Raw genomic sequence first — 15052 nt, forward strand, 5'->3', positions numbered from 1 at the left:
GATTAAATCACGATTAAATGGATTAAATCACTATTAAATGGATTAAATCACTATTAAATGGATTAAATCACTATTAAATGGATTAAATCACTATTAAATGGATTAAATCACTATTAAATCACGATTAAATTTATTAAATGGATTAAATCACAATCGAATGGATTAAATCTTAATTAATTAAATTCATGATTAAATAGGGAAATTGATACTTATATTGTAGAAGAATAATAATATACCTCTGATATTACATTGAACATAAATTGTACTTTCTTTATAGTTACACAGTCAGTGTGGGTATTGTGGACAAGTTAAGTCACTATCTCAAGAACGTGCAAGCGCCTCTAGACTCGGAACCTCAAACTTGCCATTTTATTCTGCAAATTTTGAGTTTCCTGACGGCTTGTGCCAAACTTCTAGGCAACAGGTGCGTACAATAACACCGCTTACCGTAGCAGGTTGCCAAAGGTCAGGGAAAACAGGCAATTTAAAAGTAGGCCTACAAATTCTGGGAAATATCAGGGAGTTTTAGGAATTTGAAAAAAAGGAGGGAAATTTTAAGAATTTGAAAGTAGGCCTACAAATTCTGGGAAATATCAGGGAATTCTAAGAATTTGAGAAAGGTTGGGGAATTCTAAGAATTTGAGAAAGGTTGGGGAATTCTAAGAATTTGAGAAAAGTCGGGGAATTCTAAGAATTTGAGAAAAGTCGGGGAATTTTAAGAATTTGAGAAAAGTCGGGGAATTTTAAGAATTTGAGAAAAGTCGGGGAATTTTAAGAATTTGAGAAAAGTCGGGGAATTTTAAGAATTTGAGAAAAGTCGGGGAATTTTAAGAATTTGAGAAAAGTCGGGGAATTTTAAGAATTTGAGAAAAGTCGGGGAATTTTAACTACAACCTGAGGAGTCACCTTCACTAAAATAATAGCTGAAGTAAAAAGATTAAAATCTGATAGAAGTAAAATACTAAGTTCCGAAATTAAAAATTTTGGCCTTAAAATAAAGACCGGGAAATTTTATAAGAGTGGTCAGGGAAAAGTCGGGGAATTTGAAGCTGAACTTTTGTGGAAACCCTGCTTAGACTAAATATGTCGTATGTCACTTCGCAGATACGACAGCGTCTTTCAACCGAAGAAAGAAGATAACAGTCAACTGTTGGCCACTTTTAGAGTGACAGAGCTGGCAGGCGCTGCCTCCTTACTATACGGGACGTTGCTGCACAGTGGCGCCCCCTCGAGAGGGGAATCGAAACCACCTCAGCTTTCCCAGTTGACGGAAGCCGTCACGTTAACGGCGCTCAGGATGCTCAATCATTTGGCCCTACTCGATATTCTAATTGCTCAGGTAATTTTAGTACCAAGTTCATGGAATTATATTGTTGACAGAAAAGTCAGCGAAATATTAGTGAAATTTACATTGTTTTTAGTAAAAATTGGGGAAATCAGGGAAATCCCAATATTTATCAACATTGGAAGTAGCAGACGAATTTATATAGCAGACTACAAATTCAGATCAATTATTTTCTTACACTGATTGCACCTACTACCGAGCAGAAGTTAATCGTGTAACGAACGTCTTAAATACAAACTACTATTTTACCAACAGTTTACGGTGTAGTGTAATTCATACTAATCCCACTTTCGTGCCAATTAGCTAGTTTCAATGTTATCCGACGTATGCGCAGTTGGGCAAAAAAGCATACCTCAGCGTGACCTATGGCATCAGTTTAGGCATCTCATTGTTGTGTGTACCACCTTAATAGTTATTTTTAGGGTCGATTGATGGCAGAGTGATTATTGAAACTCCCTTATTAAATCTCATCTGGTGTGAAATGCTTTTGCAAGTCAAAGACCGTTAAAAGTTTAAAACACCGCGGTAACATAGTATTTAGGGCTATTCACTGGAGTCAACATTGTTTGTCAAACAGATGGCAAAAGTTTATTCCTGTGAATGTAGAAATGCTATCATTTTGGTTGGGAACGTTTCAAAGAACGAAGCTAGATTTCAAGCGCCTATAGAAACCTAATTCGAAAGGCTCATTTGATGTTCAATATGACAAAAAGGCCGCAACAGTGAGCGTCGACGGAAAAATTCCCTGCCTAATTTAAGCTGGTTTCACACTCGACGGAAAATTAGCAGCGTAAAGTTGAACGTTAGCGGTATATCGAATGGGAATCAATTTTCAGCTCGGCGTTTATTATCGTCTTTCCGGCATATTTTCCGTCGAGTGTGAAACCAGCTTAATACAATTTTTTTTCCGTCGAAAAAATTCCTCGTTAGGCCTAATACGATTTTTTAAATTGACGCAAAAATTCCATGTTAGGCCTAATACGGTTTTTCCCCGTCGACGCAAAAATTCCATGTTAGGCCGAATACGGTTTTTCCCCGTCGACGCAAAAATTCGTCGTTAGGCCTAATACTTTTTTTTTTCGTCGACGGAAAAATACTTCGTTAGGGCTAATTAATAGGATTTTTTCCCGTCGACGCAAAAATTGCCCGTTAGGCCTAATACGATTTTTTTAAATTGGCGCAAAAATTCCATCTCAGGCTAAATACGATTTTTTCCGTCGACGCCAAAATTTTCCTGTTAGGCCTAATACGATTGTTTTAAATTGACGCAAAAATTTCCTGTTAGGCATAGTGCGAATTTTTTCCATCGACGAAAAAAATCCCTGTTAGGCCTAAAGCTTGGTTTCGACTAGCGCGCGTCATTATGATAAAACGTTTCAATTCCCCAAAGTTGAGTGACTCGCCGATACGTGGGCTAGTGGAAACCAAGAAAAATACGATTTTGTTTTTGCGTCGACGCTCACCGTCGCGGCGTTTTTGCCCTAGTGAAAACTAGCCCTTAGGCCTAATAGAAACTGTACGGGTAGACGGTCGTCCTAGTGAGAACAGGCCTGTAGCGATGACGCGAACAAGAGCAACGTCACATTAACGTATTTCTCCGTGCGCAGACGGTGTTGGGCAGCGAAGGTCTTTCGCTTCAGTTGCGTCATATCGCCAGCTATTTACTGTGGTACTGCTCCCACTGGAACAGCCAAAGCATTCTGCACGAAGTCATTCTCCTGGTGGGCTACTTCGCCGTGATGAACCCCGACAATCAGGTAAAGTGCACCTCCTGTTTTGTTGCGACGCCGACTTCAGGGGGGGGGGGGGGGAACCATCTCAACAGCCTGAAGGTAGGCAGGGGGGGGTCGCGTGCGCCTTTAGGGGGAAGCCAGAAACGTCAGGTTCCAGGGGGCGGTTGGCTTGGTTAGAGGGGAAATTTCCTAAGCCTCGGTCTACACGCTTGACCAGGGATTTAAATTTTACATGAACGTCTAGTTTTGGGATTTGGTCGACGTGGTTAGGCCTATTCACGGAACGAGTACACCTTTCGATGTTTATCTCTTTAAGTGAGATGAATTTATCAATTACGTCTTCCTATTGGCTCTACATAACTATTTTAACATTCAATTTTATGTTGATTATTTGGCCACCAGGTGTAACAAAAGTTAGAGGCAATAATGTAGTTATTTATACTTAAGGATAATGACGATGTTGAGACCATTGAATTGGGATTAATACTGCTAGAATTACAATTACGATTTCGGTTGCCATGGTTACGCGGAACCTGTTCTGATAAGACTGTACGAAATTCATCTTTATAATTAGGCGGTAGCGCCATCTATATTTTGTAAAGTTACATGGCTAAAAATAAGTAATTATTAGCTAACTGACAGTAGCTTGAGTTAAAAAGGATCGTGTTGACAGAATAAAATTATTTTTAAACAACTTCAAAGGTTTGTTTGCTACGAGTAATCATACATTTCAATTTCGCATCAGATTCGCGAAAAAATTCAATTGCTATATAGTTTCCACCACTAGAGACAGTTGCCGCACGATGTAGAACGATAAAGTTTAATAAGTCTCCTTATTGAACGAAATTGGTCCCGCGCCAGCCAGATTTAGTTGTACCTCTATTTATTCCCAACTCAATGGTTGAGACGATCGGGGGCATAGTTTTCCCGTGCTACCAGTGTTCCACGGTGGACAATAGTTTGGAAAATTCTAGCCTGGACCAAAGATAATTTAGTGGTCAATCTGGCCATAAGTGGCCAATAAATACTTTTACCACAGAAAATTATAAAATATTAAAAAAAATATTTTAACACTGAATTTTGTACACGGGTGATTACATGCTTTTAAAAACATGCGCACTAAATCGCCATATCTACCAAGGATATTACAAGAATGTTCTTGGTAGGATAGTGGGAACTATGTAATCTACCAGATGCAGTGAGAAAAATTCTGAAAACACCGTGATCAATGACGTCACAAACTAGGCGCGATAAAATTATCGTTCAATATAAACTTAACGACGGTATTTCATCAAGTGAGTTACATTTTCGGTAGGCCAATATTAAAATGAAAAAGAGAAATATAAAGTAAAGTTTCTATTCCGAAAATCGTTTTGCAACTTACTCTTCAAGCAGACAATTTTTTTTATTCATTTCTACTCCCTTTAATGCTTGGTTTTTCGCCACCAGGCTTAACAGAAGCTAAAGGTAATTGGCGCTAGTTAACTTATAAACAAGTGTGTTAGCAGAAAAAAATTTGGCTTAGTTTCTATTCCCTTTGACTTTGGCCTAAGGTGGTTCCTTGGTATTAGCCTAGCTGATTATTATTATTATTATTATTATAAAGCTAGGTTTATTAAAATTTAATTTAATTTGAAAGATAAATGGACAAGAAGTTAATTTCGCTCTAAATTTCAGACGATTATCCAGTCAGGCCAACGACCAACGGTTCTCCAACAGTTGTGCTGCCTGCCGTTCCAGTACTTCAGCGATCCCCAGTTGACGCAAGTTCTCTTCCCGTGCCTGATCGCGTGCTGTTTCGAGCACGAGAGCAATAAAGTGGTCTTGGAGCAGGATATGAGCTGCGAGTTGCTGTCCAACTTCTTAGAAGTAGGAATAAACGTTTATATTAGTTTAATGCCGTAGAATATATAGAAGAGGAAGAGCTACTAGTCTTGCATTAAACATATCACAGGGCTGCCACACGTCAGGGAAAAGTCAGGGAATTTAAAATGTGCTTAAAAAATTAGGGAAAAGTCAGGGAATTTTGAGAATTTCTATAAAGTCAAGGAATAGACGCTTCAATAATTCATCCTCCAAGAAAATCACCAAGAAGCAGGGTTGGCAAAATCCTTGTTTTTTTCAAAAAGAACAAAAACAATGTTTTTTATTGTTTTAAACAAGATTCATTGTTTTTAACTGTTTTTAAATCAAACAATAAAAAACACATAATAAACAATAAAAAACTATGTTTAAAACACGTTTTAAACTATTCATTATACTTATGAATCAGACTCACGAGTAAACTCATTTAAAGAAATATTACGTATCATTAAACGTATTATCATAAGTGGCCTAATTACCCTAAGTGTATCAATAAGATGATTTTTTCAATGATACCTTGTTTAACGAAAGTGACGTAAATGACGTCATGTTTTCCAGTGACGAAATTTGCGAGTCCTACGTTTCTTTGGTCTTTTTAGAACCAGCTCTAATTGAAGATTTTCTGTGGGAAAGGCTCCTATTGGCACACTTAGGGTAATTATGCCACTTATGGTATTATAAATAAACTCACAGGGCGAAGATCTAAAGAGTACACGCTTATTTAAACTAGACAAGAATTTCGACCAACCATTGACGGGCCATGACGGCCTAAGGGTTTTCGATGCCCCACGCAAATACTACCTAACCTGTAGTAGAGTTTTCAATATAGCTATCATCCTCGAATTTTCGGTCGCAAAGTACTAAGAAAGGGAAATAGCTAGTTATCCACACATGGTTTTTAGTTTTGGTTTACTGAAATGTGCACGTCTGCAGTCATAAATTATCACAAATAAACAATTTTATAAAAAATAAGAACTTAGATACCTCTATAATCTTAAAACTTCCATCACTTCATAAAATTTCAAAAAAATCGACCGAATCCCTTAATTTTTATCTAGGAGTGCTGCCTAGTTGGTATTAACCCGATCTGTCCAGACCGGCCGTGTTTCTTATCTCGTGCATAGGTAGGGTCCCAAGTAGATGTATATATTGGCCGCTATATACATTCTATTTAAACAAAAAGACAAAATTCAACGCGTTCGTAGGGTTTTTGCACTGGTAGGAAATTTATGAAATCATATCGAGCCCTTTCAGTCGCTCTTTTCAGATAATCTTAAAATCCAACTAGCCGTTATCAATACAATTTACCTTTCTTAGAGCCTTGGAATGGTTTTTTCTACCTTTTCCCTCATATTGAATAACCAAAATATTACAAAAAAACAATGAAACTTTACCTTATAAAAAACATGTTTAAAACAGATAGTTTAAAACGTTTAAAACAAATTGGTGTTTGTTTAAAATATTTGTTTTAAACGTGTTTTAAACCCTTGTTTTAAACATTTTGTTTAAAACTTGCCAACCCTGCCAAGAAGTAATATTTCCGAGAGCCAGGACCTGCAAGTCACTGTTTATATAGTGCTTGTTAAAATAATGTAAATTTTTCACCTTTACGGCAGAACCAAACGTTCCCTGTTAACCAGGTAGCTTTTTTGACATATTAAGGCTTGGCAAAAACACGACGTTCTGTTTGCAGGTGAAAAGATTCCATTATTTCCACAAACACTATATAAACAGTAACTGGTGGGTCCTGGCTCTCGGAAATATTACTTCTTGGCGATTTCCTGGGAGGATGATTTATTTAAGCGCCTATTAAATTTTCTCTTGACTCTTTTTGATGGTAATTTTACTCTAGATCTATGTCGATTTCTTTGATTATCATTTATTTCCTTGACAGTTTGGCTAATTTTTTCAACAATGAAATAACCTTTATACTGAAATATAAGTCCATTTCAAATTTATTAACTTCTGATAAAATGAAAATATGAAATGAAAAAGTGTGTACTTGAAAAATCAGGGAATTTGAATCTGAAATTTTTGTGCCAACCCTGATATCAACTTCCGGTAATGTTATATATTGAAATATATTAACCGTTAGGCTTATAACCTTGAGGTATGTTTTAATGCCTCATCAAAGCTATAGTTTCTATTGCTTTTCTATATTTTCTATCTTTATATTACTATTCTTAAGTTACTGCCAAAAGGAAATTTTAATTTCCTTAAATGCCAATTTAACTACATAGATGGCGGAAAAGATTGAGCTCATGGCGTAAAGGTTTTTAACTTATATAAGGTTAAATTACTTTATCTAATTAATAGCACTGACTAGGTTTGTAAAAAATATATAATAGTTTCAATTCATGCCATAGCAGACGAAATTTTTAAATAAACTACCACCACCGTCTGTTTAGATATTTTGCTAAACCACTATTTAGCCGACCCCAGTTTCTCTAATCTCGAAAGCTTCGATAACTAATATGCCTAGTTCGACAGAGAATCGAGGGATGGCGCCACGTTTGCGTCTGTGGCGGTCCAGCTCTAGCTCCGGAGTCCTTTATTTTCCCCGTAACCATTCTCTATCAGAATTTAAATCCGCGGAATTCCTGAAATTTTAGGAATTAAATATTATCCCACGGCTCAAAGCATTTGGAAAACCAATTTTTAAAAGCCAAAATGCCCCAGATTTCAAATGTTTTTTTTATTATTAAGAGTCATGATATTTATAATTATTAAGAGTAATGATATTTATAATTATTAAGAGTAATGATATTTATAATTATTAAGAGTAATAATATTTATAATTATTAAGAGTAATAATATTTATAATTATTAAGAGTAATAATATTTATAATTATTAAGAGTAATAATATTTATAATTATTAAGAGTAATAATATTTATAATTATTAAGAGTAATAATATTTATAATTATTAAGAGTAATAATATTTATAATTATTAAGAGTAATAATATTTATAATTATTAAGAGTAATAATATTTATTATTATTAAGAGTAATAATATTTATTATTATTAAGAGTAATAATATTTATAATTATTAAGAGTAATAATATTTATAATTATTAAGAGTAATAATATTTATAATTATTAAGAGTAATAATATTTATAATTATTAAGAGTAATAATATTTATAATTATTAAGAGTAATAATATTTATAATTATTAAGAGTAATAATATTTATAATTATTAAGAGTAATAATATTTATAATTATTAAGAGTAATAATATTTATTATTATTAAGAGTAATAATATTTATTATTATTAAGAGTAATAATATTTATTATTATTAAGAGTAATAATATTTATAATTATTAAGAGTAATAATATTTATAATTATTAAGAGTAATAATATTTATTATTATTAAGAGTAATAATATTTATTATTATTAAGAGTAATAATATTTATTATTATTAAGAGTAATAATATTTATTATTATTAAGAGTAATAATATTTATTATTATTAAGAGTAATAATATTTATTATTATTAAGAGTAATAATATTTATTATTATTAAGAGTAATAATATTTATTATTATTAAGAGTAATAATATTTATTATTATTAAGAGTAATAATATTTATTATTATTAAGAGTAATAATATTTATTATTATTAAGAGTAATAATATTTATTATTATTAAGAGTAATAATATTTATTATTATTAAGAGTAATAATATTTATTATTATTAAGAGTAATAATATTTATTATTATTAAGAGTAATAATATTTATTATTATTAAGAGTAATAATATTTATTATTATTAAGAGTAATAATATTTATTATTATTAAGAGTAATAATATTTATTATTATTAAGAGTAATAATATTTATTATTATTAAGAGTAATAATATTTATTATTATTAAGAGTAATAATATTTATTATTATTAAGAGTAATAATATTTATTATTATTAAGAGTAATAATATTTATAAATATAAACAAAAATGTAGAATTATCAATTCATTAATCAAAACATCACAAATATGAAGTAGAATTGACTAGATTAGCTAGATTAGGAATTGGTTATTTGATACCCAGGTTTAAAACCACTGATCTAGCTTATGAAAAAGGGGTAACAAGTATTGTAGGAGAAGTAGAATTGCCTTAACTAGTACAACCATAAGTAACATAATACAGAAGTATGAAAATTATGAAAATTTATGACCCAACTTATTTTCAGAGTTATTGCGCAATCTAAGTTTAGTTCTCAGCTAGGTGAAATACACTACTGCCAAGGACTATACTATTCTACATAGTTCAGTTGGGAGTCCAAGTCGGAGTTGGGTGAAAGTGTCTGTGTTGAAAACAATAGGAAATGTCATGCTAATGGTTATTATGTTACTTATGGTACAACGTATTTGCTTATTTTATTGAATTTCTTTAAATATTTTAATTGTTGCTCATGCTTTAAACTCTATTTAAGCCAATGTTTCATTTCAAAATTTATTCAGTAAGAATTGAATTTAAATAATTAAATTCATATGCTGTTAATTTAAACTACAAATAACTTTCAAATGCCTGAAATATTAGAGATTGTGTTTGAAACATCTTAGTTTTTATTTAAATATCATTATTTATATAATATCCTAACTTCGGTTGATACAGACCTCTTAAAGATTAAACTCAATTTGTACGCTAGTTGATATAATTTTCGGTTTCTTTGTTGGGTCATACGCGAAAGCAAAAATGTTAGGATTTTAATAATGGCAGGTGGAATTAATTAAGATAATTATTTTTCGAAAATCGCAGTATTTTCGTGAGGGTAACGACGAGTGGGGAGAGAGTCGCTGAACCGTAGCCCTACTCGCGCTATTTATAAGGGCCCTCGGAATCTAATATATTCTCCCCTCTGTTTTGATGTTGTATAACTGCCCAGGTACGTAATTGCAGCATATGGCACCTATACCCACTGCTTTTTATATGGTACGCCTGGAATCGGTAATCGGGTATAGCGATGCGTGCGACCTTATTTCAGTTGTTGCAGTAAAGGAAAGTTTATAAATGAAATATACTGCAACAAGCCAGGAAATATGCCCCTTTACAACAGAAGATATATCTTATTTTAAAATGTTTCTTTAATTGTTAAATGTTGTTATCTAGATCCACATACACTCTCTTATAAATTAGTGTAAAATATCCAATTTAAGGGGGAAGACTATAGTAAAAACCTCTTTTTCGTTCAAGCTGAACGTTTTAGTTTTAACAATTACACAATCGAATTATATTTTTATTAATAGGCTGAACCTTCCTCTAGTGCTTAAAATAATTTTGATAATTCTAATATTAATAGTTAACGAGATATAAGGCTATAACTAAAGGGTAGTTTTGGCGCTTGCCCAACTTGTTTAGCTCCGGGGGTCCGAATTTAAACGTAATAATTAAATTACTTTGAAATTTAAAATTGTCAAAATTGTTTTAAGCACTAAACAAGAGGCTGTTCTACACATCAATATTAATTTTATAAGTTAAAACGCAAAAATAAAACAGTTCAGCTTGAAATAGCGCGAAAATAGACAATGGCCACTGTAGTCTTCCCCCTAAATGAAGCTATACTAATAATCAGCTAGGCTAATACCCAAGGCACCACCTTAGGCCTAAGTCATCAAGCGACTTTTGGTTACTTGGTAATAGACTAAAATGTTCTCGGTTGGTTGGTCACTCCCGGCATATGAGATCTATTCTATTTGGTGGAGTTCCGACGCCATCTTGGAAAATGGCGGATTCCATAAATTACAGGGTGGTTAAAAAGGTTATGCAAACAATTTGAAGGAGTTGTAGGGGGTGAGTTGAGAAGTATGCCTGTTTTCCCCCATTTTCCTACGATGAGTTAAAAGAGCGCCAGAGAGCTTCAAAGTGTGACCTACTAGCCCCTGGGAATAGACTGCAAGAAGCGCAATACCAAGGATAACCTATGAAACACCCTGTATAACTCCCGTTAGTGTTATTATGGTAGCCGACTTGACCGAAATGATTTCGCTTGTTTGGTAAATGAGATCGAGTATTTTGGGTTGTAATACGACGCCATCTTGTAAAATGGCGGATTCCATAATCTATAAATCTCGTGATGGTTACTGTTGTAGCTGATTTGACAGAAATGTTAAAATTTGGTTGAAATCTGTTCATTTGGGTTGAAATACGACGCCATATTACTAAATGGCAAACCAATATTTATTAAAGTTGGTTTAAAATCCCACGGTATCTGTAGTTGTAAAACGAACTTATTAAAAAATACCGTAATTCGTTTTACATAAGATATTTAGTTTAATTGTTGCGGGAACTCAATTAAATAGCACTCAAAGAAGTTTTTCGTAACCTTTCGAAATTCCTATAAGTATTTCATTATTTTTAAGAAAATAATTTTGATATCATTTGGAAATTGAATTTATACACTTTCTAGTAAACCGGTCTTTTTTTTGATCATCAGTGCAATTTTATTCACGGGATCTTTCGAACTTCGACGTTCTCCCGAGCACTTTGATGTTTCACTAATCTGTGTTAAATATCCGCAAAATGGCGAAAGGTGTTTGCACTGTTTACGATAAAAGTTCCTAGATACTTATAACGCGTAAGCTGATCTTTTGGTAACTTTTGAAAATTGCGGTAATTTCTCTCAAGACTTTCTGCTTTAAGAGGAGGCCGTTTTGACCCGTTGAAATATTCAACGACCCAGCCCGGGAATACCAAACGGGAGGTTATACGAAGAGCGGATACCAAACAATCCTTTAATTTTAAACGCGCTCGCGAAAGCTATTTAGGCATTCACGGGGCCGCCTTGCTTGATTTGCTCTCACTCTCTGCTTAGCGCTACGCCTTTGTTCTTGAGGGGAAGTGGAACCCTAACTCCATCTATCTGTTAGGAGACGAAACGCGCTTTCAATATTTCAATAAGGAGGCTGCGGAGTTTCTCTTGGAGAGTGCCTTCCCTCTATTAAATATATCCCGAGCCGCGTAGCCTTATTAATCAACGCGAGGCCAATTGTTCGTAAGAGTTGGAAGGGGGAATTTAGCTCTCTCTTACTGGCTAGGCCGTAGTTACCTATTATCCGCGATTCTACCCTTAATTAAAGGCTCTCTGAAGCGGCCAAAACACTTCCAACGACTAAATAGGAAAAGAGGGGTGTCGATATAATTTGGAGTTCAAACGCGGTGCACTTAAGGCCGTTGGTTATGGTTGTTTTAATAACGCTACTTTATAGCGTTATTGAACACCGAAGTACGCTTTGTAGATGTACGTTACTTTTAGTGTGGAATCGGAAATATTTATAGGGCTGCTACGGTACCTGGAAAACCTGGAATTTCTGGAAAAGTCAGGGAATTTGAAAATAATTCCAAAATGTCTGGGAAAAGTCAGGGAATTTGAAAATAATTCCAAAATGTCAGGGAAAAGTCAGGGAATTTGAAAATAATTCCAAAATGTCAGGGAAAAGTCAGGGAATTTGAAAATAATTCCAAAATGTCAGGGAAAAGTCAGGGAATTTGAAAATAATTCCAAAATGTCTGGGAAAAGTCAGGGAATTTGAAAATAATTCCAAAATGTCTGGGAAAAGTCAGGGAATTTGAAAATAATTCCAAAATGTCTGGGAAAAGTCAGGGAATTTGAAAATAATTCCAAAATGTCAGGGAAAAGTCAGGGAATTTGAAAATAATTCCAAAATGTCAGGGAAAAGTCAGGGAATTTGAAAATAATTCCAAAATGTCAGGGAAAAGTCAGGGAATTTGAAAATAATTCCAAAATGTCAGGGAAAATTCAAGAAATTTAAAAATGGCCCCAAAAATAGGGAATTTTAAAATGACCCCAAAAAATTAGTAAAATTTTCACTTCAAACCATTCATTTGTTCTACAAAAATGGTCAGGGAAAATTTGGCGATTTGGTCAGGGAAATCCTGGAAATGTAAGGGAATTTAACTCCAGAAATTTTGTATGAACCCTGGTGTTGTTACGTATGCGGGTGTATACTTCATAGTGTATGTCTGTTAGAAAGTGATTCCTAACTTCGTATACAAGTCGGCGGCTCGGCCGGGACAAAAATCCCCTGTAATGAGATACTACACCTTTTAATACAATTTGACATATTTCCCTGGGAAATACCGGGTACCCCAGCTAGTTGATATTATAAAATCGTGACCGTAATTTACCACCAAGCGGCTACATTTACGGCTTTCTCTATTTTGTACCTTGATGCTAATCTGTATAGATTGTGTTTCTCCTTTTAGTTCGGTTAAATCCCGACAGGCGGCTTTGTATTTGCTTATTTTAGCGGCCCATTGTATTTTTAGATCTGTCCCCGCTTCAAATCCGATTAAAGGATTATTCCGAGGGATCCACAATGGACCGTTGACGCTGGCGCGTGATGGCTCCTGCCTCTACCCCTAAAATAGCCGACGCTTTTTGAACCATTCTTATTTTATCACGTTATGCAAAATCCACCGACCGTAATAGTCGGTTATACTGTAAAGATTAAAGCGGATTACATATTTCCGAGGCCCAATTGCCCGTGTGTGTGTGCCGCCCTTAATTCCAACCTGATATGTCTATAATTGTATACAAAGACGAGCTGTTTCAACTATAAATTAATATAACAGATGTTTATTTATTATTCTCAAATTTCCACGTTTAGTAACGGCAAAATCTTAGTTATCCCTGGTAGTTGGCCTCTCGCAACACACCGGTGTGCGTCGTGTAGAACACTTTTACAGGCGCTGGTAGGTCAAAAATAGACCACATCTTTTATACTCACATTATACGTAATAAAATAGTGTTGTTAATTTTCCGGAAAAATAAAATGCGGAAAAATTTCAAGAAAAGTTTCCGCAAATCGGAAAAAAATTACTTTTTAAGGGTTTTTAATGTTTTACTTTTTATCGATATAAAATGTCTAATATCAGTAAACATACTACAAAACATTAATAGTGTTACATTTTTAATCAGTTTAAAAACTAGTCTAGAGGTTTAGTTTTACATTTAGATTCGAAAAAATGAGGCGAAAATGCCGCTTATTTAAATTTGCAAACAATATTAGACTAATAATGGAATGAAAACTTTTTTTTCGGAAAAATACGGAAATTATTCAGGGAAAAAGGCGTCGGTCATTTTCCGGAACATTTTCCGACTTACAACATTATAATAAAATAACACCGTCGACATCGTATGCTAATTAGTAGCTAAATAGTTATTTTCTAAAGCTACTAATAGGTAGTCCCTTGTGATAAATTTAATTATCCTTTGGATATTATTGTCAGTAAATGCAACAAACAAATGGGTATATTTCAAATTATAAGTTATTCGGTTTCGCGTCGTTGCTTCGGCTATTCATTGATTGAACGATCAAACGGTCGGTGCAAACTCTTCTCTGACGAAAAGGCAACGCGTTTTGAATGGGACACGGCGATAAAAAAGTGAAAGTAACGTGTTTTTATCGCTCAGACCTTTTCTACGTCGGAGCGAGGTTATATAGGCGGGTATATATAATATTGTAAAGTAAATTTGGTAGTTTTTAGCGGTCCTTTGTAGGCCTTTAGATTAGTTTCTGGCCTTTTGGCGGCGGCGCGTTACGGCGAGCGCCCGCGGGTCGTATCGGCTCTCCCATCTGCGCTGTACCGTGTAACGTCGGCGGGCGAAACCCCGTCTGCCTTCTTCCTTATAGCCCAAAGCTTTCAAGTTGATTAAAACCGGGCTGCAGTACGCCTCTCTCCGGCCAAAAACCCTGTCGTTCTTCTTACAACTGTCAAGACAATCTCTTCTATCCACGACCCTCGCGCTATAATACACCGATCAATTTCTGTACCTTATACCCCACGCGCTCCACCAACCAAACATTCGCTCGCTATTCCAGCCTGCTGGGTCCCTCCCTTCCAAAACGAAAGCCCGCTCTTTCAAAAATGAAGATTGTGATTTTTTTTAATAACCGCTCTTTTCCAAGATTCGTAAGAAATGCTAGTTTTTCATTTAATTCCGTATTTTTTTAAGTAACAAGTTATTTTTATCATTTATTTCTACTATTGTGGTTTTGGAAAGACCTATTTTTTATTGACATTTGCGTTTAAAAAAAGTATTTTTTTATATATATTTTACTATTTTTTGCGAAATTGTTAATT

General features: G+C 34.2%; 1 protein-coding gene across 2 annotated transcripts in view; it reads left to right on the top strand.

The window, feature by feature from the left end:
* LOC149922262 (S phase cyclin A-associated protein in the endoplasmic reticulum-like) overlaps nucleotides 1-15052 on the top strand; it is a 65462-nt gene that overhangs the window by 23966 nt on the left and 26444 nt on the right. The window contains exons 17-20 of one of the 2 annotated variants that reach the window (XM_090163755.1): nucleotides 278-424; nucleotides 1105-1339; nucleotides 2953-3102; nucleotides 4756-4947. In XM_090163755.1, coding sequence (XP_090019881.1) covers nucleotides 278-424; nucleotides 1105-1339; nucleotides 2953-3102; nucleotides 4756-4947 — 724 coding nt within the window. The remainder of the gene's footprint in view (nucleotides 1-277; nucleotides 425-1104; nucleotides 1340-2952; nucleotides 3103-4755; nucleotides 4948-15052) is intronic. The other variant, XM_090163756.1, reaches the window with a different exon arrangement.

Source organism: Leiobunum rupestre, chromosome 11, assembly GCF_980474605.1.
Source record: "Leiobunum rupestre chromosome 11, qqLeiRupe1.1.hap1, whole genome shotgun sequence".
NCBI classification, from domain to species: Eukaryota; Metazoa; Arthropoda; class Arachnida; order Opiliones; family Sclerosomatidae; genus Leiobunum; species Leiobunum rupestre.